The sequence below is a fragment of the Cervus elaphus genome, chromosome 14, assembly GCF_910594005.1.
Source record: "Cervus elaphus chromosome 14, mCerEla1.1, whole genome shotgun sequence".
Lineage (NCBI taxonomy): Eukaryota > Metazoa > Chordata > Mammalia > Artiodactyla > Cervidae > Cervus > Cervus elaphus.
In genome coordinates, this window is record NC_057828.1 from 26,336,104 (window position 1) to 26,361,145 (window position 25,042).

Consider the following 25,042-nt stretch of genomic DNA (forward strand, 5'->3'; position numbering starts at 1 on the left):
CTGAAGGTGGTCACATATTTCCCCCACCCCCAACCCATGGCAGCCACCAATCTCCTCTCCGTTACTTTCTTTTAAAAATATTTACTTATTTGGCTGCACCAGGTCTTAGCTGCGGCATGTGGGATCTGGTTCCCCTTCTAGTGAGCAAACCTGGGCCCCTCACATTGGGAAAGTGGAGTCTTAGCCACTGGACTGTCAGGGAAATGCCCTACTTTCTGTTTCCAGCAATTCCCAGCTTATTAGATTTCACTTAAAAGTGAGATTATACAGTATTTATCTTTCTCTGTCTGACTTACTTCACTTACTATTAATACCCTCAAATTTCATAGATGTTGTCAAAAATTGCAGAATTTCCTTCTTTTTATGGCTAAATAATATTCCACCATATAGACATACCACATTTTCTTTCTTTTTAAAAATGGTCCATGGGGTCTCAAAGAATTGGACACAACTGAGTAACTGAGTACACACATACAGACACGGCATTGGTTTATAATGTTATGTAAGTTTTAATGTGTGCATGAAGAAGAAAGGCTGTTTACGGGTTTCCTGATCAAGGTCCACGTGTCCCAGCAAGGTAAACCCAGCAGAGGCTGGTTTGCATCCACTGGAGTCACACACATTCAAGACCTTTGTCTAGAGTTTCAGTCCCCCTGGACCAGCCGTCATTTGGTCAGTGCCCTCTTGTTCCACAGCAGAAAGACCTGGAAGACCTTTTGCTTTAACCAGGGGAAGTCTCTGACCAAAACAAAGGCCCAAAGTGAGCAATGTATGAGGAGGTTCCTACACCAGCCTCACCAGGATTCGGGGGACTGGGGATTTTCATACATTGGCCAGATGCTCTTTCCCAGTGTTCTTTGTACCAAACAAACTCCTTTTGGGGTCGGGGGTAGCACTATCTCTTGGACCGGAAGAATTTGGCTAGATTTGGATATTGTCTAGAAATTGTTGGGTCCTGAGTGGGGGTAGAGGGAGTTTTTGTTTTGTTTTGTTTTGTTTTAATGTTTATTTGGTTGCTCTGAGTCTTAGTTGCAGCACCTGGGATCTTTAGTTGCTGCATGTGAACTCTTAGTTGCGGCGTGTGCGATCTAGTTCCCTGACTAGGGATCGAACCCAGGTCTTTTGCATTAGGAGCTTGAAGTCTCAGCCTCTGGACCACCAGGGAAGTCCCAGAGAGGGAGGGTTTCAATGAAATAGAAGGCTAGAGGGGAGCTTTGGAGTGGGTGGCAAAGGCTTTTCTGAGTGTGCCCTTGTTGGTTCCTTGGCAGGTTTTGGCTGGTGATAAAGGAAGACGGACACATGGTGACTGGCCGGCAGGAGCCTCGCCTTGTGTTGATCTCCATCACCTCTGAGGATGACCGCCTGATCCTCAGGGCTCCAGGCGTGGACCAGCTGGTTCTGCCGACCAAGCTGCATTCTTCAAACAAGCTCCATGACTGCAGGTGCTCTACTCTGGGGCTCCGGGGACCTGTGCCAGGACTCATTTCCATCTAGGCTCTCCCTGTGCTCCACCTTGCTACACTTTGTCCAGTAGATGATGAGACTGGTACAGAAATATTTAAGAGAAGTCTATTCCATTTTGGGATCAAGCCAGTGGTCAAGTGTGAGTGGGTGAAATAGAATACTGCGTTAAGGATATTTAGATTTGTTTTCATTAGATATGGCAAGACATGCAGACACAGAAATGACTGTCATGAAGAAAGAAGGTTTTTTTTATATTCACACATGCTTAGAAACCAGAGGCCACGTAGAAACCATGCAGGACCACATGGGGAAATACCGGAGTCTGCCAGGAGGCAGAGGGTGCAGGGGAACCTCCAAGAGTCTTTATTCTGCTTTCTGCAGGCTCTGGGAAAATTGGTCCTGCGGCACAGAGGCTGTCCTTGGTTGTCTGGTATCTGACCCTGGTGATTAGAGCAGGGAACTGTGGCCGGAGTGTAAAATGCAATGGGGGAGGTGGTTGGAGTGAGGACTTTGGATTGGCTGGTTTGCATATGAAAGCCCAGTGTTTTACTATCTCTCTGAATTGGTTAGCCCTGGAAGGGGGCATTCCTTCAGAATCACCAAGTCCCAAGATATCAAACGCATTAAAAATAGGAAAAGTAATACAAATATAGAGAGGATACAGAGGGCCAGTCTTTAGGATTTGTCTCCTTTTGTTCACGTAGGAATGGACTTCTATTCAGAATTGCCAAGCAGACAAGGGCGTTCATTAGTGCAGATGTTCCCGCCTGTATCTCTGGGTTGAATGATACGGATGCTGAGGCTTTTCTTGCTGACTCCGTGGCCCCTGAGGCCTGAGATTGAGACTTAGGCACCTCCATCAGGAGGTATGAGATTTGACCTCTGGCCAGACATGCACCTCAAGCCCAGGTTTCCTTTCAGTCTGTGGGACCCTTGCAGGGCCATCCAGTTGCATGACTTTTCAAGGTCTTGTCCTGTGCTAGCAGGGCATCCTAGAGGCTTAGACACTTGTCATAGGTGCTCCCTTTGTAACAACCTGAGAATTCTCAGCATGTGGAAATTGGAGAGCCTCAGAATGCCCCCTGTACCCTCATGGTGTGCTTTTATTAGCAGTGTCTGAAGTGAAACCCATCACTCGAGGTTCTACAGTTTTGAAAGCCTGAAGCAATCATTCATTGACTATAGTATTTCAGTTAATTATCTCGGTAAGTTTATGAGGCAGATATCAGTACAATTTACAAATGAGGAGACCAAGCTCAGAAAAAGTGAAGGAGATTCCTTAACACAGCCATAGAGACAGGGATGCTGTGTCATGGATTTGATTAACTTTCATTGTTAGTTTCTTTAACCAGCTTTCCCTATTCACCCTGTGTGATGTTATTTTATTTTTTTGAGAGCGATTGTAGAGCAGTAGGGCTTCTTAATTATCATAAGGATTTATGAACGATTGATGTCTAAAAAGTCTAAACGTATTTTTAGGTGGGAGAAAGAAATGACTTCAAACCTGGACAGTCCAACAGTTTTTTTTTTCTTTATAATTGAAGTAATAGTTTCCTTTGAAGAAGAAATTTCTCTAGCTGGGTTTCATTCCGTTATGAGATATATTGACTACTGACAATATAATATAATTAAATATTTGATATGTGAGGAATCTACATAAAGTATGAAAATGAAAGTCGCTCAGTTGTGTCCGACTCTTTGTGACCCCATGGACTACACAGTCCGTGGAATTCTCAAGGTGTGAATACTGGAGTGGGTAGCCTTTCCCTTCTCCAGGGGATCTTCCCAACTCAGGGATTGAACCCAGGTCTCCAGCATTGCAGATGGATTCTTTACCAGCTGAGCCACAAGGGAAGCCCAAGAATACTGGAGTGGGTAGCCTATCCCTTCTCCAGCGGATCTTCCTGACCCAGAAATCAAACCAGGGTCTCCTTCCTGCATTGCAGGCAGATTTTTTACCAACGGAGCTATCAGGGAAGCCCTACATAAAGCATATGTAAGTTATAAAACACAACATTGAGACAAACACCTGTAGCACCATACCCAACTTAGGAAATACAACATGAATAGATTTATTTCAAGTACCTTCATGATGTCCTGCCCCTCAGAGAAACCAGGGTCCCCAATTTCTTTTTTTCCTGGTTCCTGCTACTCTTCTTTTTATATATGGATGTGCTCCTAGATAATATATGGTTAAGTTTTGCTTCAAGTTTACAAAATGTCATTACACAATATGTATTTTTCTGTAGCTGCTTGTTCTTTTCAACCTTGTAAGATTCATCTGTGCCTTGTGGCTGGAAGCTGTAGTTGAGTTTTTTCACTGCTGTATAGTTTCCACTATATGACTTTGCTACAACTTCTTTATGCTCTTCTCCATTAACTCATGTCATTTTGCAGTTTTTTTCTAATATGAAAAATGTCCTAAGAACATTTTTTTACGTATCTTTAATTCTTTAGAGCATTAATTTAGGAATAGAATTACTGAGTCATTGGGTATCTGCATGTTAATTTTGATAAGGAAATGCCTAATCGGTTCCCAAAATTGTAGCAATTTATACCTCACCAGAGTAAGGGTTCATTGCCTCTTGTCCTCATCAATTAGATTTGTTACCAGTCCTCATCCTCTGGCTTTTCTTATATTTTTAATTCTGCAAGTATCTTTAAAATGAATTAGGTGGTATCTCTTTGTAGTTTTAATTTGCATTCCTAGGCATTTCATTGAAATCTGGAGGCTAAATATTTTTTCTTTATAGTTATTGGTTCCTTGTGTTCTTTTTGTCTATGAAATTATTTTTTATTTTTCATGCCCAAGTTTTCCCTATTGATGCGGAGTTCTTTAGGTTGGATCAGATCTTTGGTCAATTATAAGAGATGCAAAATCCTTCTTTGTGATTTATTTTTTTAATCTTTTTTATGGTATCTTCTGAAAAATAGACATTTTACATTTTATGATATTCAAATTAATTAATCTTTTGTGGGGGAATTAGCCCTTTTTTTGTGTCTTAATAAATATACTCCATTCCAAAGTTATAAAAAATTCTCCTACTATTCTTTTTCTAAAACTATTGAAGTTTTGCCTTTTCCACTTATGTTTCTGCATCTAGAGTTTATTTATTTATTTTTTAGAGTTTATTTTTGATAGTGATTTGAGGTGGAAATTCAGTTTGATTTTCTTATACAATTATCAAGTGTTCCAATATTTTACTGAACAACCCATTTGTTTTTCAGTGATCTATAATGCCACCTGCATCGTGGCATCTTAAGATCTTTGTTGTTGTTGTCCAGGCGCAAAGTAATGTCCGACTCTTGCAACCCCATGGACTGCAGCCCGCCAGGCTCCTTTGTCCGTGGGATTTCCCAGGCAAGAATATTGGAGTGGGTTGCCATTTCCGTGTCCAGGGGATCTTCCTGACCCAGGGATTGAACCTGCATCTCCTGCTTCTTTACCACTGAGCCACTTGCTTCTTTAGGAAGTATCAGTTATTTTCTGAGCTCTCTGTCCTTTGCACTGGATTCTGTATCCATTCCTGATCCTATTCATCACTGTCTTAATTTCTTTAACTTTATATCTTGATATCGAGTGAGTCTCCTCATTATTTTATCTTTCGAGTGTCTTGACCATCTTTGGACTTCACACTTTATTTTATTTTTTAATCAATGGGACATTGTTATTGTTTTTATTTTATTTTTTTGGCCTCACTGTGTGGCAGGCAGGATCTTGGTTCTCCAACCAGGGATCAAACCCATTCCCACTGCAGTGAAAGTGCAGAGTCCCAGCCACTGGACTGCCAAGGAATTGCTTCCTACAAATTTGAGAATCAGCTTGTCCAATTCCATGTAAAATCCTTTTGGGATTTTGATTGGAATTGCATTGAATTTGAGGCTCCATTTAGAGAAAATTGAAATGAATTTATGTATTTATTTAAAGAGTTCCTGATTCATAGCAGGCCCTTATAAATGATAGGTCTCACATAGTTATCATCTTTATTGTCGATAGCCTCCCTATCCATGAATGTGTTATCTTTTCTCCCTTATTTGTGTCTTATTTTATTTCTTTAACAAAATTTCATAATTTTCTCTATAATAGAATTGTACATCTCTTGTTAGATTGAGTCCGAGACATCTTATCTCTTTGTCCTATTTTAAATGACAATTAAATTTTTTTCTATTTATATTTGATAGTTTTTATTCTTTGATCATTAGTGAAACTTTCCAGTTAAACTGCCTAGATTTTCTTTGTAAAAGTCCGTTCAAGCTTTTATGTCTTCTCAAGTATTTTTAGTGAGTTATTTTGCTTTGTGAATTAGTAGATCACTAACTTTGTTGTTGTTCAGTCCCTCGGTCGTGTCTGACTCTTTGTGACCCCATGGACTGCAGCACACCAGGCTTCCCTGTCTTTCACTACCTCCCAGAGTTTGCTCAAACTCATGTCCATTGAGTCAAGGATGCCATCCAACCATCTCATCCTCTGTTGTCCCCTCTCTTCCTGCCTTCAATCTTTCCCAGCATCAGGGCCTTTTCCAGTGAGTTAGCTCTTTGCATCAAGTGACCAAAGTATTGGGGCTTCAGCTTCAGTATCAGTCCTTCCAGTGAATATTCAGAGTTGATGTCCTTCAACCCTGAACTAAATTAGATTACTAACTAATGTAGTTCTGTTATGCTCACTCAGGGAGATGCGGTTCTTTCCTGTGGGGTGTTGATGATAGAACATTTCATGTAGAAATATGGAAGAAAGTGAACTTTTCATAAAATTTGGAGAGAACTGCAGGAGGTGGAATGACAGAAGGGTAGAGCCTGCAGTAGGGAGGGGAGGGAGGGAGGATTAGGGGGGGAGTAACTTTCAGGGGCACTGGATAAGTAGTTTTCCCCTGCCCCGCTGGGTGTTCTCTACTTCTCAAAGAGCCCGCACTAAGCTGACCTGAGTGGGTGGAAGTGTGTGCACTTACACAGGAGGGCTGTCCCGAAGGGCTTGAAGGAAGCGCTCAGCCCAGGGAGCAGATCTGTATGGAGTAGCAGACTGGTGGAGGAGATTTTAGGGGAAAGGCTGAGGGCGGTGAGGGAGAGGACCGTGAGAGGACCGTGGGGTTGGAGCCAGGGGTTAGTCAGAGGCCGAACCGTGGCTCCAAGAAGAGGGTTTAGAGAGAAGGCAAAGGTCCAAGAAACTTCAGAACTGCATGGAGATTTGACAGGAGGTGGGGTGAGTCTAGCCGTCAGACAAGGTCTGTGGGCCTCAGGGAGCATCTCATGGTCCACCTCGGATTCCCTCACATACATCACCCCAGGGGCCTTCAGACTGGAGGAGGCACTCAGAGGGAAGTGCAAACACCTCCCGTGGTACCTGAGGGCTGGGATCCCTTTAAGGGAATCAGTTTCCAGATCCCTGAATCTTATTGGTTCTCTCTCCAGCTGTGATGCTACCTGCAGGGGGCAAGTTCTCTTCTCCACCTCTCCTTGGTACAGATGAAAGGCTTGCCCATCCCTTGTCTTAGTAGAGAGCACTGCCCTGGGAGGGAAAAACCTGCTGGTATTGATAAAGGAGAATGTTTCTAATGACAGGGGTAAAGTCATTCCACAAGATGGTGGTTCAAAGTCTTTGTCTTACACTAAAATGAAAGCACCTCTAGTCAAATTGTTGCTGATAAATTATTAAAAACACTTTTAATGAAAGATTACTAAGTGCCAAAGATCACAGAAGAATTCAAAGGATGAGTGGAATTATTATAAATCAACTTCTTTCATTCCATCTGTGCAGATAGTGAATCCTAAGAGTTCTCAGCATGAGAAAAAAGGAACTTAAAAAAATATGAGATGAGGACTGCTAACTAAACTTGTAATCATTTCACAGTACATGTAAGTCAAGTCGTTATGCTTTATACCCTGAACTTAGGCGGTGCTGTATGTCAATTATGTCTCAGTAAAACTAAGAAAGCATTTTTTCCCCTCTGGCTGCCCCAGGTGGCATGTGAAACTTCCTTAACCAGGGTTGGAACCCATGCCTCCTACAGCAGAAGCATGGCATCTTAACCACTGGACCACTGGGGGAGTCTTAGATTGGGAAAAAATTTGAAAATAATTTTTAAAATGTGGGCCATAAAAGAAGTCCCTAACCATGTATTATTAAAAATAGTTTTTAAAAATAGCTATCAAACTACCCTGACATTTGAATTCCATTGCATGCTTTTAAAAGCATAATTTATATGCATTAATAATATTAAGGTATAACACATAAATCATGATATAATTTTACTTTAAATGTTAATATTTACAATTCAATGGAAATTTAATCTTTCATAACAAATTAAACTTATAAAAAATACAGATGGACCTAGAGAAAATCATACTAAATAAAGTCAGACAGTTCAGTTCAGTCGCTCAGTCGTGCCCGACTCTTTGTGACCCCATGAACCGCAGACAGAGGAAGACAAATATCATATGCTATCACATATATGTGAAATCTAAAAAATAATACAAATGAATCTATATACAAAACAGAAACAGAATCACAGACATAGAAAACAAACTTCTTGTTTCCCAAGGGGAAAGTGAGGGAGAGAGGGAAAAATTAAGAGTATGAGAGGAACAGATGTGAACTACAATACATAAAATAGATAAACAGCAAGGATTTGCTGCATAGAACAGGGACACACACAGTGCATGGCTGCTCAGGCATGTCTGACTCTTTGTGATCCGCTGGACTGTAGCCCGTGAGGCTTCTCTGTCTATGGGCTTATCCAGATGACAATACTGAATTGGGTTGCCATTTTCTCCTCCAGGGGATCTTTCTTACCCAGGGATTGAACCCAACTCTCCCTGCATTGGCAGGTGGATTCCTTATGGCTACTTGGGAAGCCCATAAAACAGGGAACTTTATTTAATATCTTGTATAACTTGTAGTGGAAAATAACCTGAAAAAGTATATCTATAACTCAATCACTTATATCTGAAACTAACACAATATTGTCAATCAACTATATTTCAGTTAAAAAAAAAGAAGAAATCACATGTCAACTAGCAGTTCTGTGAGGGGTACATAGCTTTTTTGGGGGGGTATATAGCTTTTATCTTTTGAGGTCGCTCAAGCAAAAAATCCTCGAAGACCACTTCATTATCTGGTGGAGCCTGTGTCCACCTTGTGAAGCAGGTAATATATTATTATTTCCAATTTGTAACTGAGACAGAAGGTCAGAGGAGTTTAATGATTTGCTAAACGTCGTAAGATTAGAGATGGCAGAGTTCCAGCTTGAACCAGGTCTATCAGAATCCAAGTTCAGGGTGCCTCTACCACACTATGGTCCCTCTCCCTTTCTGAAGCATCTTAAATCCTTGCAACTCAACTTGTGGTCCATGGACTAGCAGCCTAGGCATCCCCAAGCTTGTTAGGAATGCAGAGCAGCAGGCTCCAGCCCTGCCTCTTGAAACAAAATCGGTATTTCAGCTGGTAACTGCATGAGTTAGGAGCATCTGCCGAGTTCTTCCCTGCTCCCTCCCGCTCTGCCTCTGCCCAGTTTTGGCCCGCGGACCACTCCCTGGTCCCCCAGGATAGTCAGACCCCAGCAGCCCAGCGCTTCCACCTTGACCCCACCACTCTGTGTGTTGATGTATGAACGTAACCCCCTGCTCTCCGTGACCTCTCCAGGGTGTTTGGTCTCGACATCCAGGGCAGGGACTGTGGCGACGAGGCCGCTCAGTGGTTCACCAACTTCTTGAAAACGGACGCTTTCAGGCTGGTTCAGTTTGAAAAGAACATGAGGGGAAGAGCGGCAAATGAAATTTTCCCTTCTTTGGACCAGAATTACCAGGTGAGCTTGCAGGGACCTGCCCTTCCCTTCCAGCTTCCTTCTGGGCCCACAAAGAGCCTCCCTTGGGGCCCCAGTTAGGAAGGACTGATTCTGAAGCTGAAGCTCCAATCCTTTGGCCACTTGATTCGAAGAACTGACTCACTGGAAAAGACGCTGATGCTGGGAAAGATTGAAGGCAGAAGGTGAAGGGGGATGACAAAGGATGAGATGGTTGGATGGCATCACCAACTCGATGGACATGAGTTTGAGCAAGCTCCGGGAGGTGGTGATGGACAGGGAGGCCTGCCGTGCTGCAGTCCATGGGGTTGCAAGGAGTTGGACACGACTGAGCGACTGAACTGAACAGAACTAAGGGATGACCCAGGGGGTACTGAGGGCGCTACCTGGACAGGTGTCGAGGACAGAGAAGATGAGCTGGCAGGCCAAAGTGAGGTTTATGTGCTTATGTGCGCATTCAGTCACGCCCGACTCTGTGACCCCATGGACTGTAGCCCATCAGGCTCCTCTGTCCATGAAGTTTTCTAAATCCAAGTCTTCTAAAGTCACAGAAGCAGAGTTTATCCAAGTCCACCCTTCACAACCAGTGGGGTGTGATCATTTCTGGTGTTTAAAAGGCACCTCACCTCCCCTGAGTCAGCTACAGCCCCCAAACCAAAGGTTTTGATTCTGCAGTGAGATGAGGCTCAAAATCCATCTCGGGGTGTCTCTCCCCACGATCCCTGAACTACAAGCTCCTTGAATGCAGGGGGTTTTATCTGCTGTATTCATGCTATTTCCCCTCCTAGAACAGTGTCTGATGCATAGGTGGTGCGTAATAAATGGACGGGAGTGAATGGCGCAGCTAAAGAAAATCAGGGCTAGAGCAGAGCTGATTGGCAGCAGACCCTTCCCCTGTCTGGTGATGGCGGTGGGGATGCGGCAGGGGACTCACTGCTGGGCGGGCGTGAGGAACGAGAGATGAGGCTGCAGGGTAGCCTTGGCCCCGCTGCTTTCTGTGTGTGGACAGGGAGCCCCATCTGCGCCCCGGGGTGGGGGCTGGGGGCAGGAACCCTGCTCCGGCGCTGACCTGGCCGTTTCCAAGCCCGCGGAGTCACCTCTCCCGCCTGAACACAGCTGTCCCCTTCTGCAGTCTGGCGGGCTGGCTGCTGGGCTGAGCCCGTTCTCCGGGCGGCGAGGCCTGATGGTGCCGTGTCCTTGGCGCAGGTGGCGTACCCGGACTGCAGCCCGGTCATGATCCTGTCGGAAGCCTCCCTGGCAGATCTGAATACCAGGGTGGAGAAGAAAGTGAAAATAAACAATTTCAGGCCAAATATCGTGGTGACAGGCTGCAATGCTTTTGAGGAGGTAAGCGGCTCTCTGCTTTTATGCATGATGTCTGGAGGTGCTCCCGAGGAGGAGGAGGAGGAGGTCTCGCTCAGTCGTGTCCGACTCTTTGCGACCCCGTGGAAGGTAGCCTACCAGGCTCCACCGTCCATGGGATTTTCCAGGCAAGAATACTGTAATGGGGAGGTGCTCCCGAGTCAGCGACAAGTCGGACCCTCCGAGGTTGGCCAGATTGGTGGTTTGAAAGACTCGCCTGCGTCTTGCGTGCAGTGGTTCACTTATTGCTGCCGCTATCTCCTCTCTGGCCTCAGGGGGGCGCTTCTCACCCTTTACTGCTCTGGCCCCCAAGCCAGCAATCGGAACTCCCAAATTGTAGCAAGCCTGGGTCTAGACTGGGACTTTCCTGGTGGGTCAGCGATAAAGAATTCGCCTGCAACGCAGGAGAGGCAGGTTTCATCTCTGGGTGGGGAAGATCCCCTGGAGAAAAAATTTGCAACTCTCTCTAGTATTCTTGCCTGGGAAATTACTTGCACAGAGAAGACTTGTGGGCTACAGTCCATGGGGTTGCAAAGAGTCAGATTGAGTAACAACAAGAATGGGACTAGGCTAGAGTGTATTTATAATCATAGCTCAGAGATAGCTACAGGGAAGAAAAGATGAAGAGAACAGCCCATTTTTGTACCTGTACCATCCAGGAGCGCTGAAAGATTTGAGACTTCTGAAAGTTCCAGACTCCAAAAGTGGAGGCCAGGAGGATACAGGAGATGGACATGTAAACCCAGACCTGGAGACGTGTCCCTCTGTGGTCTGAATTATCTCCCAGAGGACTCATATGCTCTGCTATGTGGTTGAAACTAGAAATTTTCACCCTCCAAAGACTCAGCCCCTTCTAGCCCTAAAAGGACAACCACATCCGCACCTGTACCTGCGACCTGTATGTGAAATGTATATAGTTGTATGCTGCTCGGTAATAACAAGTACTGGGAATCTTAGTGAACACTGGGATTCTATTATAAAGCTTAACTTTATAAGCACTGGAAATAACAGTAACCATTCGTTCACTGTTTACTGGGTGCCAGACACAGAATCAATGGATGGCTTCATGCAAATTACTCTATTTTTCCCTTAGGACAGTGCTGTGAAGTCTGTACTATTTTCTCCTTTTTATAAGGGAACAGAAGCTTGCAGGTGTTACATAACGTGTTAGGCATGGAAGTAGTGGCTTTGGATTAGAACCCAGGACTTACAGCTCCAGCTTCTGAGGAATGGAGATCATGATTCCAATCGAGAGATCCCAAGAAGCTAATTCTTAGAGGATCTAACATACCTTCTCAATTCTTTGCTCCCTTGGGTGACCCCCGCATCCTTTTGTGTGAGTAAACTGTGGCCTATTTGCTGGTAAATGTTGTTCTTTAGGATAAACCTTTGCATGGAGGCTAGTATGAATCCTCGTACATGAAGGTACTTCACTTTATTTGATAATGAAAGCAATAACTAGGGTATACAGATGTTATCTACTTGTTAATATTATCCTGTTGTTTGTTATCTAATGTCTTGAATCCCTCCCTACATTTCTTAAAAATTTTTTAAATTGATTTAAATTAAATTTTTTATTTAAAAATGATTTTTTAAAATTGATCATCTATTACAGACTGGCGCTGTGGCCCATAATAAGAATCCTGGATACAGAGATGAAAAGATGCAGACCCTGCCCTTCAGAATTTCCTGATAGGAGAGGAATGGCCGGGAGGCAGTGGCAGGCCAGCATGAGGAGAGCTTTAATGCACATACTTATCAGGGGCCAAGGATGCTTAGAAGTAGAAGTGCCTACAGCTACTGGAGAAGGAGGCGTGGGGGCAGAGAGGGGTCAGATCAAGCTACCCAGGAACTGTGCTGTGAAGTGTGTTGTTGTGTGTGCTGGCGAGGGGCAGTGAGGGTCACGGTGGGTAAAGGAGGCCACCAGTTAGAAGGCCTAAAAGCAGCACAGGCTGTTACATTAGGGTGCCTGGGATAATTTCAGAATCACAGGGACGCTGCAGGTAAAGGAGAAGTGGCATGAGGTGGCTGGACCTGGAGCTGGCTAGAGGCCACCATGCCGAGAAGGTTGGATTTTACTTTTTATAAATTAAAAACTCCTTTTTTTTTGGCGGCACTAGATCTTCATTGCGGCAAAGGGCTTTCTCTAGTTGTAGCACACAGGCTTAGTTGCCCCATAGCATGTGGATCTTAGTTCCCAGAACCAGAGATTGAACCATGTCCTCTGTATCACAAAGTGGACTCTTAACCACTGGGCTACCAGGGAAGTCCCAGGAGTTTAGATTTTTCTATTGTGGATAAGGAAGAGTTGGTAATGATTTTAAATAAAGAAGTAATTATTATTTTCATGCACCCAACAAATAGGACCAAACTGCATGATACTGCAAGCTGCACGATTTTACCCTGGCAGCTCTCTAGAAAGTGCTTGGAAAGTTAGGGAAACTGAGGCAGAAACATCCGTGCCGTGCTTCGTCCCCAGAGGGAGATCAGCCCGCCTTACCTGAAACCTGCGTCAGAATTACGATCAGGCCTGTGACTATGTTGGCAGCACCACCCTAGGTGACTCTTGTGCAAACAGTGCCCAGGAAAGTGCTGACTGAGGAGGGGTGAAGGGCAAGGGTGGCAGAGGGGGTGGAGACATAGGAGTGCTGACGTTCTCTGGGCATCGGCTGCCTGATGGGAGAGACTTGTTTTTCTCCCCAGGAATAACCCAGATTTGGTGTGACCTGAAGTGGGTACAGTTTGAGGGGGCTCTTTAAGAGAAGAAAAGAACAAAACCAAGATTAAGTGCAAGGCCTCACAAGGGTCCAGACCTTGAGGCTCAAGCCCCGTCAGAGACATTCCCAGTAAACCCACCTATTTCTCCCCTGTTCTGTTTTTCTGTATTGATGAATAGAGTGTGCAGAAGTTCAGAGTCATTAGATAGTTGTTAAACACAGAATGAAATGAGACTCAGTATTAATAATGCTGAAGACTGATCAGAAATTAGTCCATGAAGCAAAAATTCTTGCACAGGACTCCTGTAAAACTGGCCTGTAAAACTTTGATGAGACACTTTCTTTTAGGGAATACAATTTTTCTTGATTTGTCTCCACTAAAGATATTAATTTTAGTTTAAGATCTTGAACCAGAGGAAGAAGAAGAAAAGATACTCCCATTCCTGGCTAAAGACGTTTTGCTTTTCTGTAACTTGCCAACTAAGAATTTTTGGCTCACCTCTAACTTGTCAAACTGAACCCATGGCTGATGTAAGCCTAACTATATTTGCTTAGGCAATTTGAGTGGGTGGAGCCTTGTTTTTTCAATTTAAAAAATGTTAAGTGACCTTGTACTCCCATGTCCATTTGTTGTTTTTTTCCTGCGTTGTGATAGGCTTACAGAAATAGTACATATGGTATTCTTATTTGAATAGAAGAGTCCTTTGGAAATGCATATTAAAAAAATCTTTACTATAAAATGATGCTAATGGGGCTGATTTAGTCTCCTTTAAATTAAGAAGCCCAAGAGTTAAGGGCCTGATGCACTAACCTGTCTACCTGGCACCATCTATAACCCTTCCAGTTAGCGGGACTCTGTTAAATATTAGTGTAAAATGATAGTGCACCTAAATATTTCATAGACCAACTAATAATAAACATATGGCAAACCTAAGCATAGTGCAAAAATTCAGGCTGTTATTTATTGCAAAATCGTAGAGCAATAGGAGGATGCATTGTGCAACATTTACTCTTTGGGACCCAAAGCACTTTGTACTTTTTCCATGTAATTCAGACTATTAAGCAGATTTTTTTTAAGTGGTTTCCTTTGGGCCAGTGTGGTATGCTTGAACTCTGGGAATGTGGAGCGATGAAGTTTAAAAAATAATAAAATTGGGACTTCCCTGGTGATCCAGTGGTTAGGAATCCACCTTGCAATGCAGGCTTGGATCCCTGGTTGGGGAACTAAGATCCTTACATGCCCTGGCACAACTGAGCCCGTATGCCACAACTAGAGCATCTGTGAGCCACAACGAAAGATCTCCCACGATACAAAGATCTTGAGTGCTGCAGCTGGGACCCTACACAGCCAAATAAATAAACAAATAAATATTAAAACAAAATGATAAAATTGACCAATGCTTCTTATCTCAGTGACCATTTCCCATCTACCCCTAGCCCCCATATGTAGCCTCCCCTGGTATCAGCATCACTTGCTTGGCATTTTTTAACCAAGGATGAATCTATACTGACGTCATAATCACCCAAAGTCCATAGCTGGCCTTAGGGTTCACTCTTGGTGTTGTATGCATATGGTCGACTACAGGGGCTCCCCTCATCCCTTTATGACATGCCTTTCAAATAGGGGTCCCTGTTCTCCTCCAGGGAACTTTTATGACATCCCCACTTTGCTAGGGGACCTCAAAGGACCTCAGGGAAATTAGTCCTGATTTAGAAAAGCCAACATGATGAGCACACGGGAGATGGGAGTTCTGTTTGGAGGGAGCCGTCAGACTCCCCAAGAAGCTGTTCCCCAAGAAGCTGTTGATGGTGTCGCTGCCTTTACTTAAGGAGATCTCCCTATACCTTTGCTTTTTTGATTGCATCTCGGTAACTTGACATATTTGCCACAGAGACTTTCAGGGGCTGAGAAAGAGGGGCTGAAGTATGTGAAGCTAGAGCCTAGAGAGCTTCAGCTCCTCTTCTGCTGCTGTGTAGTCACTCAGTCGTGTCCAGTTCTTTGCGACCCCATGGACTGTGGCCCGCCGGGCTCCTCTGTCCATGGGATTTCCCCAGGCGAGAATACTGGAGTGGGTTGCCATTTCTTTCTCCAGGGGATCTTCCGCATCCAGGGACTAAACCCCTGTCTCCTGTGTCTCTTTACCACTGAGTCACCTGCGAAGCCGGTTAGGAGCAGATTAAATGTCTTGTAAACTAGGAAATCTAACTGAACTTTTCAGCCTTCTCGCTTTATATAATAGTCACAAGGCCGGCTTTACACAGCTATGTGGCTTTGATATATGAAATTCATCAGCACGTGTAAAAAGAAATGGAACGGAGAGGTTAGTTGGGAAGCTGAGTGGAGAGCCGGCAGGGTTCTGCCCTGGCTGCCCGATGGGCTTGCATGCCTGTGCCCGCAGCGCCCTCGTGTGGCAGAATGTGTTTGTCTTGTTATCTCCTTCCAGGCCCGGGCGCCAGGGACCCGTCACTTCCAGATATGGGAGCTGTATTATTGGTCACACCCCCTGGGAGGTCACTGTTCTTCAGGAGGCCAGCCAGGCGCTATGACCGTCTTGCAGTGTTGCACTTGAACATGGCTCGTCAAAAGTCCTGGCTAGAATCTAGAGATTCCATTTTACATGACTTGACTTAGCAACTGAATAACAACAACAAAGGATTTTATATGATGTGGCCTTGCCTTTTACAGGAGTTATTATATAGTTCATCCCTCAATTAGTTGTTTGAAACTCATCCCTCAATTAGTTGTTTGAAACAGTTATTTCCACTGTTGACTTAAAAAATAGCCACAACCTAGAAGCGGAGAATTATGTTTTATTCGATGGGAGTTTTTAGGACTTCAGACCCTAGAGTCAGCATCTCAAGTGACCCTGAGAGAACTGCGCCTAGGAGGCAGGGGCGGAGGTGTGGGTGGGAGGGGTGTATTTAGGTTGTATAGAAGTTTCAATAAATGTCAGGTAGTCTGAATATCGAAAAATTATTGTTAATTAAGGAAGACCACGTATCTCAGGTGGCCCTAGCGGTAAAGCACCCACCTGCCAGTGCAGGGGACATGAGTGACGTGGGTTCGATCCCTGGGTCGGGAAGATCCCCTGCAGGAGGAAATGGCAACCCACTCCAGTCTTCTTGCCTGGAGAATCCCATGGACAGAGGAACTTGGTGGGCTACAGTCCACGGGGTCGCAAAGAGTCAGACATGACTGAGCGACTAACCACACACACATACACACACACACACACAGATATCTCAAGTTGAATTTCACCCTTTTCTGCATATGGGAAGATGCAAGATTCTGGGCTCACTGAAATCATTCCTTTCACATGCATCTCAGCTCTCCAGGGCCAGATTCCTGCGTTTTTCACCTCCCAGTCTCCTGTCCCAAACCCCTCCCACTCTCCCCACCCTCCCCCACTCTTCCCAGCTCCTTAGTGCTGACCGTGGGGAGTGGCTGATGGCTGCCTGATAGCAGGTATTGTTTCTCCTGGGCGCCCTCTGGGCTCAGGAATTCACATTTGGAGGGCTGATGGCTGTGACATCCTTGTTGATATGGCAGATAACACTTCCCTTCTTACATCACAGAGTTTCATAAATGACAGTTGGGAACCCAAGGCATCCACAGAGACCTGCTTACCTCAGTCATATCCCACAGAGATTTCTGAGTTGGGAAGATCCAGTTAGGCACTGGACTTTCTTTAGTGCATTTGCTAAGTCTCCCCAAATAGGCCTGGGGTGGTGGGGTGGTCTAGTGTACCCTGAAAGAGGTCCCTAGCAGGATTGCAGCCTGGTCATTAACAGGGGAGGGGGGATGTTACTTGCGAGGCCCCGTTCCCTGTCTGCCCTGCCTCCTTCAGGGATGGACTGGTCTCCTCTCCTGTCCCCAGGGCAGTGAGCCTCCAGCTGAAAGGACTGGATGTCCCACTGCCTCACTGAGAGGCTGATTTCTCACCAAATCCTCAGACCCATGGTCTCTAAAAGCTCACTTGGGTTGAAATCAGGAAACAAATTTTCAAGGCACATTGCACATGGCTCACAGTCTCTCGAGTTTTATGGTGATGGGATTAGTTTCTGGGTTGTCTTTAGCCAGTCATTCTGACTCAGAGTCCTTCCTGGTGGTGCACGCCTTGTTCAGCCAAGATGGATGCCAGTGAGAAGGATTCTGGGAGGTGGTCGGACACGTGGTGTCTCCTTTTGACCTTTCCCGAGTTCTTCCAGTTGGTGGTGGCTTATTAGTTATGTGTTCCTTACCAGGACCTCCTGTCATAAAACAACTCATGCAAATGATTACTATGGTGCCTGGCCAGGGCGGGCAGTTTCGGTCAGCCCCTAACACATCTAGTTATAGATAAACTGTTGGTGTATGGAGCCTAGAGTGAGGACCTATCCCCTGATGCCTCCCATGTCTCCCTCGGGACCTGGACAAAGGATTGGCTTGTGAAATTCAGGCTTTGCAGATGGCTTTCCTGTTAGCAAGAGAGGCCTGTAACATATCCTCCTCATATGTGTGTGTGTGTGTGTATTGCATATTTGTATGTGTGTGTATATACACATATATATATATGTTTGTTTATGGACTTGCCTTGTGGCTCAACTGGTAAAGAATCCGCCTGTAATGCAGGAAACCTGGGTTCGATCCCTGGGTTGGGAAGATTCTCCTGGAGAAGGGAAAGGCTACTCACTCCAGGATTCTGGCCTGGAGAATTCCATGGACTGTTTATAGTCCATGGGGTTGCAAAGAGTCAGACACGACTGAGCGACTTTCACTTTCATATATGTATATATACTGTATTAGTACAACCTCCATACTTATGTGTTTACATGTATGTATGTGTACTTGTGTACGTGTGTACAGATAGGTATATAAATGTGTGTGTGTGCCCAGTCGTGTCTGATTCTGAGATCCTATGATCCGTAGTCCGCCAGGCTCCTCTGTCCATGGAAAATTCTCCATGCAGGAATACTGGAGTGGCTAACCATTTTCTACTCCAGGCGGTATCAGTTCAGTTCAGTCGCTCAGTTGTGTCCGACTCTCTGTGACCCCATGGACTATAGCATGCCAGGCCTCCCTGTCCATCACCAACCCCCAAATACGAATGGCCCAAGGAAAGATACATGCAAAAGAAAAAAAGAAACACAAGCTGACTCCTGTCATAATCATTCCACTCAGTGTGAATCTTCAGTTCAGCTCAGTCGCTCAGCTGTGTTCAACTCTTTGCGACCCCATGGACTGTAGCACCCCAGGCCTCCCTGTCCATCACCAGTTCCCAGAGTTTACTCAAACTCATGTCCACTGAGTCAGTGATGCCACCCAGCCATTTCATCCACGGTCGTCCCCTTCTCCTCTGGCCTTCAATCTTTCCCAGCATCAGGGTCTTTTCCAGTTAGTCAGTTCTTTGCATCAGGTGGCCAAAGTATTGAAGTTTCGACTTTAGCATCAGTCCTTCCAATGAATATTCAGGACTGATTTCCTTTAGGATGGACTGGTTGGATCTCCTTGCAGTCCAAGGGACTCTCAAGAGTCTTCTCCAACACCACAGTTTAAGCACTAATTTTTCGGCACTCAGTTTAGTCCATAGTCCATTGTCCCCGTAGTCCAACTCTCCCATCCATGCATGACTATGGGAAAAACCATAGCTTTGACTAGACAGACCTATACCAAGTGGTATAGACATGGGGATAGTTAAAAGCTGGGTGGTTAAAAGCCCTGCTTCAGAATCAGAAAAGTTTTCAAACCTAGCTGCTGTGACCCTGAAAATATTTTGTAAACTTTCTCTGCCTCTGTATATTTGTGTAAACATGGGACCATATTAATCCTCCCCTAGTCATAAGGTTTGAAGGAAATCCCAAGGCAGACATTGGCTGGACCTACCATGGTTTAAGATCGGGAAAACTAGGCAGGCGGTTGGCTATGGCTGGTCAGGACCAGCGGCGGTGCTGAATGGGTGCGTCTTAGAACTGACTTCTCTTGGGCCATGTCCCACTCATCAAAGAACCATCAGATTGTAACTTGGCTTCCACTGCAGCTTAGCAAAAGGAAAGAGTGGGCAGTCTTGCAAGCTTTCCACTTCTCATTATATATCATTAACTTGACCTGGAGTTGCTTAATGGTTCTCATGGCAAACTGGCCCCTGAAGAAGATGTATTTTGTTGTGCTGACAGAGGAAGGCTTCTGAGGCCCAGTCAAAAACTGCGTCCTGGAACTTCCTTGTTGGTCCAGTGGTTAACACCCCAAGCTTCCAGTGCAGGGGGCAAGGGCTTGATCCCTGGTTGGGGAACTAAGATTTTATGTGCTGCGTGATGCAGCCAAAAAACCCCACAAAACTCCGCATCCCACACCTTCCTTCCTTTGAGTCCTTTCTGGGGTACTTTGTGGCATCCACTTGTACTGTGTTCTTCTGCTAGCTTCATAGGACCAGCCGAAGAATAAACTGGAATAAGGATGGATGGAGCCTTAATTTAAAAGATATCTTCTCCTTTTCTCCTAGGACACTTGGGATGAACTTCTCATTGGCAATGTAGAAATGAAAAAGATTTTGGCTTGCCCCAGGTAAGGATTCTTGTGAGACTGGACCTCTGGGGTGTGGCAGGGTCACTGGTTCTTAACTGTCCCCTGACCCTTTGTTATTGTGTGACAGGTGCATTATGACCACGGTGGACCCAGATACTGGAGTGATTGACAGGAAGGAGCCACTCGAAACCCTGAAGAGGTAGAACATCTATGTGTCTGGTGTATTTTTATATTATCCCCAGCCTTGAGCCACTTGTGGCTCTAGGTGCTCTGTCTGGGCACCTTTGTACCTTCTGGTTCTTTGTGTTATTAATGTCAGTGAGTATTTGTTGCCTCCTTTTTATTTTTTTTCTTTCTTTCCAGATGACTCTTGTAGAGTTTTGGACAAATTTTCAATTGTATGATTCCACAGTTTGAAATTTTCATCTCTCTGACTTCAATTTTTAATAACCTTTACACACATATTTCCAAATTAAGACCTTGTTTGCAACTCTCATTTACTTTTTAGGATCAGTATCAGGAGGATGAGAATAATTGAGCTGTATAATGAAATAGTTGAAAAGGGGAATGAAACAAGTTGTCTGAGTTTGTTTATTCAAGAACTTCTTTTGTGTTAGGGTGTTTTGTTACTTAAAGAATTTTGGCCAACTTTCGTTCTCAATATAGAATGTATTTTTAAACTTAAATTAACTTTTTCTGGAAGTTGTATTCTGTTCTGTTTCCCTTTCATCTGTTTTTTGTTTGTTTCTAATGGATTTAAGTTCCAGAGGAGATTATTTCTTAAAGCCTTCAGATTTGCAATTCTATTTTGTTTTTTATTTTTAAGACCCAAGTGAAGTGATTATTTTTTCTTTAGACAAGCCTTTAAAAAAAATTAACCTCAGTAACAGTCCAGTCCACCTGCCAACAGCATCTCTGTGTTCAGTTTTGTTTATCAAAGATCCCAGGTTTGGACTTATAACCGTGGAGGGGCAGAAAGCCTGGCGTTCAGGGCAGGTCCATTGTGAGACTGTTTGAGCACTTATTGCCCATGTTTGTGAAACTGAAGGTACGCATGGGAACAAAGTATTTTAAGTGACATGTACAAGTTTTTCATTGGGACTTCAAACCGAAGCCATAGAAAAATTGTTTAGACTCTCAGGATATTCTAGAAAAACCAGGTTTATTTGCAGTTTGACTACTTACCCAGACTTCTCTGTCCACATTTTAGAAAAGGTTTCCTAGTTATTTATAGAGAAGCTGAGCATGGAAGCTGAATTCCATTGAGAGCACCTAGATTATTCCCTTCTTGTGCCTCAGGGTGAATTTTTGCTTCTTTCAGTTACCGCCTGTGTGATCCTTCTGAGAAGTCACTTTACAAGTCGTCCCCACTGTTTGGAATCTATTATTCGGTGGAAAAAATCGGAAGCCTGAAAGTTGGTGACCCGGTGTACCAGATGGTGCAGTGACAGAACCAGCAGGTAAAGGGCAGTCTTTGCTCCTGGAGTGCAGTGCCTTGAAGCCAGAGCCACGTTTTCTTGTACGGAGATGTTTTTCTGTTCTGCTGCTGTAACTCCTGGGAGAATGAGCAGTTTCTGTTCTTATCTTTGGAGGTGGAAAATGTCCTTTATTTATTTGTTTTGAACAACTTTTCTGTTTAAAATTATTTATTTATTTATTTGGCTGTACCAGATCTTAGTTGCAGCACGCAGGATCTTCGATCTTTGTTGCAGCTTGCAGGATCTTTAGTTGTGGCATGTGCGATCTAGTTCCTTGACCAGGGATTGAACGCCTGCCCCCCGCACTGGGAGTGTAGAGTCTTAACCACTGGGTCACCAGGGAGGCCCCTGACCTTTATTTTTATTCCCTTCAGCAATCAGTGTTCCTCCTCCCTCCCACTTCCCCAGCCAGTTACACAATGTGCATGCAGGAGCCCTGGCAGGAAGACAGGTTTGGGTCCTGGTTTGTTCGGGAATATCATGAAGGAATAAGTAAGTGAACGATTCTCCAGAGTTCTATATTTGTTTTTTCTGTCTCTGATAGAAAAGTGAAGGGGAAATATATAGACTATTCAAAGTCAACTTGGGGGATTTATGTTAAATCAAATGCTTTTTATCAAATGTAGTTTAAAAATATGATTTAAAGTTTGAAAAAAGTCAGTGCAACAGGGTAGGGTGCCTGGATTCTGAATCTCAAGGAATAAAATACTGTTCTCACCTTGAGTGCATCAGGTCAAATAAAATTCAGACTCCTGGAGTGAAATGCCTACCCCCCTAAATTATAGGAATGGGGAAGTCAGTCGGAAGACCTCAAGTTGAAGTTTATAAGTAACTCTCATAATATTCAGAACCCCAATTTTAAAGTCACTTCATCTCCAAAACTCTTGAGGATCTTTCTAATTCTGGCCTGGCTTTCTCACCTTCTGGCCTGCCCACACTTCAGGACCCATGGCACAGTGGTTTAGACCATCTAGACTGAGCCTTAGGTAGATTTGGATGTGTAACCCTAGTAGCCCCCTTTCCCACCTTGGTTGAGTTGTTTAAAGCCTCTTAGCCTCAGTGCCCTTATCTGTAAAGTGGGAATAATAATAGTACTTTCGAAAACAACCAATAAAGGTAATTTTTGAGAGTTAATTCGTATGAAATTGCAGCATTGCCTGAAAAGTGGTTCATAAATAAGAGCTATGATCTTTCTTGTCATCATTGCAACAAGTCCTCCATGTAAGGCCAGGTGTTAGATGCCATAGTGAATGTAAAGATGCGAGAGGCTGGACAAAAAAGAAATTTCTACTGGTGATGGTCAGGCATGTACATAACCATATTGAATCTTTCATATGACATTATGCATACATGTTACCTATTTCTTCAGTTCTACAATGCCTGTTTTCCCCACATTTTAAAACCTCTGAGATCATAAAACTTCTTATAACATTTTAAAGTCTTCTTTTTTTTAATACAAAATTTTTATTTGATTGTGCTTGGTCTTGTGGCATGAGGGATCTTTGATCTTTGTTATAGCATGCAAACTCTTAGTTATGGTATATGGGATCTAATTCCCTAACCAGGGATTGAACCTGGGCCCCCTGCATTGGGAGCTTGGAGTCTTAGCCACTGGACAGCCAGGGAAGTCCCTCAAGATGTCTTTTAGAAAAACCTTAATGTGCACAAAATAATGCTGTTATCTTATGACTGACGTACTTTGGATTTGACCAATTACGGTAAATACTGCAGAAAAGCTTGTGAAATTCCCGAGTACCTGCCATTTCTAAAAGCATCTGGGGAAAGTGGGCTCAAGCCTGAGTCATCTAACTTGACCTGATTCTGTATTCCTGCTGGTCAGGCTACCATTGACTGGACCCGGCCTGATGCCTAAGCCAGCATCTTTCACATGTTGTTTGCATTTGAAGGAACCAGTGGTCTCAGAGGTACCTTAGCAATTAGGGGTCCACTGTGTTCAGTTCAGTCGCTCTGTCATGTCCAATTCTTTGCTACCCCATGGACTGCAGCACCCCAGGCTTCCCTGTCCATCACAAACACTTGGACTTTGCTCCAACTCATGCCCATCAAGTCGGTGATGCCATCCAACCATCTCATCCTCTGTTGTCCCCTTCTCCTGCCTTCAGTCTTTCCCAGCATCAGGGTCTTTTCCAATGAGTCAGTTCTTTGCATCAGGTGGCCAAAGTATTGGAGTTTCAGCTTCAACATCAGTCCTTCCAATGAATATTCAGGACTTATTTCCTTTAGGATGGACTGGTTGGATCTCCTTGCAGTCCAAGGGACTCTCAAGAGTCTTCTCCAACACCACAGTTCAAAAGCACCAATTCTTTGGCGCTCAGCTTTCTTTATAGTCCAACTCTCACATCCATACATGACCACTGGAAAAACCATACCTTTGACTAGATGGACCTTTGTTGTCTGCTTTTTAATATGCTGTCTAGGTTGGTCATAGCTTTTCTTCCAAGGATCAGGCCTCTTTAAATTTCATGACTGCAGTCACCATCTGCAGTGATTTTGGAGCCCAAGAAAATAAAGTCTGTCGCTATTTTCATTGTTTCCCCATCTATTTGCCATGAAGTGATGGGACCAGATGCCATGATCTTAGTTTTTTGAATGTTGAGTTTTAAGCCAGCTTTTTCACTCTCCTCTTTCACTTTCATGAAGAGGTTTTTTTTTTTTTTTAGCTCCTCTTTGCTTTCTGCCCTAAGGATGGTATCAACTGTATAGCTGAGGTTATTGATATTTCTCCTGGCAATCTTGATTCCAGCTTGGGCTTCATCCAGTCCAGCATTTGGCATGATGTACTCTGCATATAAATAAGCAAGGTGAAAATACACAGCCTTGACGTACTCCTTTCCTAATTTGGAACCAGTCCGTTGTTCCATGTCTGGTTCTAACTGTTGCTTCTTGACCTGCATACAGATTTCTCAGGAGGCACGTAAGATGGTCTGGTATTCCCATCTCTTGAAGAATTTTCCATAGTTTGTTGTGATCCACACAGTCAAAGGCTTTGTCATAGTCAATAAAGCAGAAGTAGATGTTTTTTGGAATTCTCTTGTTTGTTCTATGATCCAATGGATGTTGGCCATTTAATCTCTGGTTCCTCTGTCTTTTCTAAATTCAGCTTGAACATGTGAAAGTTCTCAGTTCACGTACTGTTGAAGCCTGGCTTGGAGAATTTTGAGTATTTGTTAGCGTGTGAGGTGAGTGTAATTGTGTGGTAGTTTGAACATTCTTTGGCATTGCCTTATTTTGGGATTGAAATGAAAACTGACCTTTTCCAGTCCTGTGGCCACTGCTGAGTTTTCCAAATTTGCTGGCATTTTGAGTGCAGCACTTTCGCAGCATCATCTTTTAGGGTTTGTGATAGCTCAGCTACAATTCCATCACCTCCACTAGCTTTGTTCTTAGTGATGCTTCCTAAGGCCCAGTTGACTTCACACTGCAGGATGTCTGGCTCTGGGTGAGTGATCACATCATCATGGTTATCTGGGTCATTAAAATCTGTTTTGTTCTTCTGTGTATTTAGTTCTTCTGTGTATTCTTGCTACCTCTTCTTAATATGTGACTTCGCTAGTGGCTCAGACAGTAAAGAGTCTGCCTACAATGTGGAAGACCTGGGTTTGATCCCTGGGTTGGGAAGATCCCCTGGAGGAGGAAATGGCAACCTTTCCAGTATTCTTGCCTGGAGAATCCCATGGATAGAGGAACCTGGCAGGCTACAGT

At 44.2% G+C, this 25,042-nt stretch overlaps 1 protein-coding gene across 1 annotated transcript in view; it reads left to right on the forward strand.

The window, feature by feature from the left end:
• Positions 1 to 25,042, forward strand: part of MTARC2 (mitochondrial amidoxime reducing component 2) — a 37,992-nt gene that overhangs the window by 7,894 nt on the left and 5,056 nt on the right. The window contains exons 2-7 of the mRNA XM_043923630.1: positions 1,269 to 1,442; positions 9,101 to 9,263; positions 10,467 to 10,607; positions 19,819 to 19,880; positions 19,969 to 20,040; positions 21,163 to 21,301. Of these exons, the coding sequence (XP_043779565.1) occupies positions 1,269 to 1,442; positions 9,101 to 9,263; positions 10,467 to 10,607; positions 19,819 to 19,880; positions 19,969 to 20,040; positions 21,163 to 21,289 (739 nt within the window). The 3' untranslated portion in view covers positions 21,290 to 21,301. The remainder of the gene's footprint in view (positions 1 to 1,268; positions 1,443 to 9,100; positions 9,264 to 10,466; positions 10,608 to 19,818; positions 19,881 to 19,968; positions 20,041 to 21,162; positions 21,302 to 25,042) is intronic.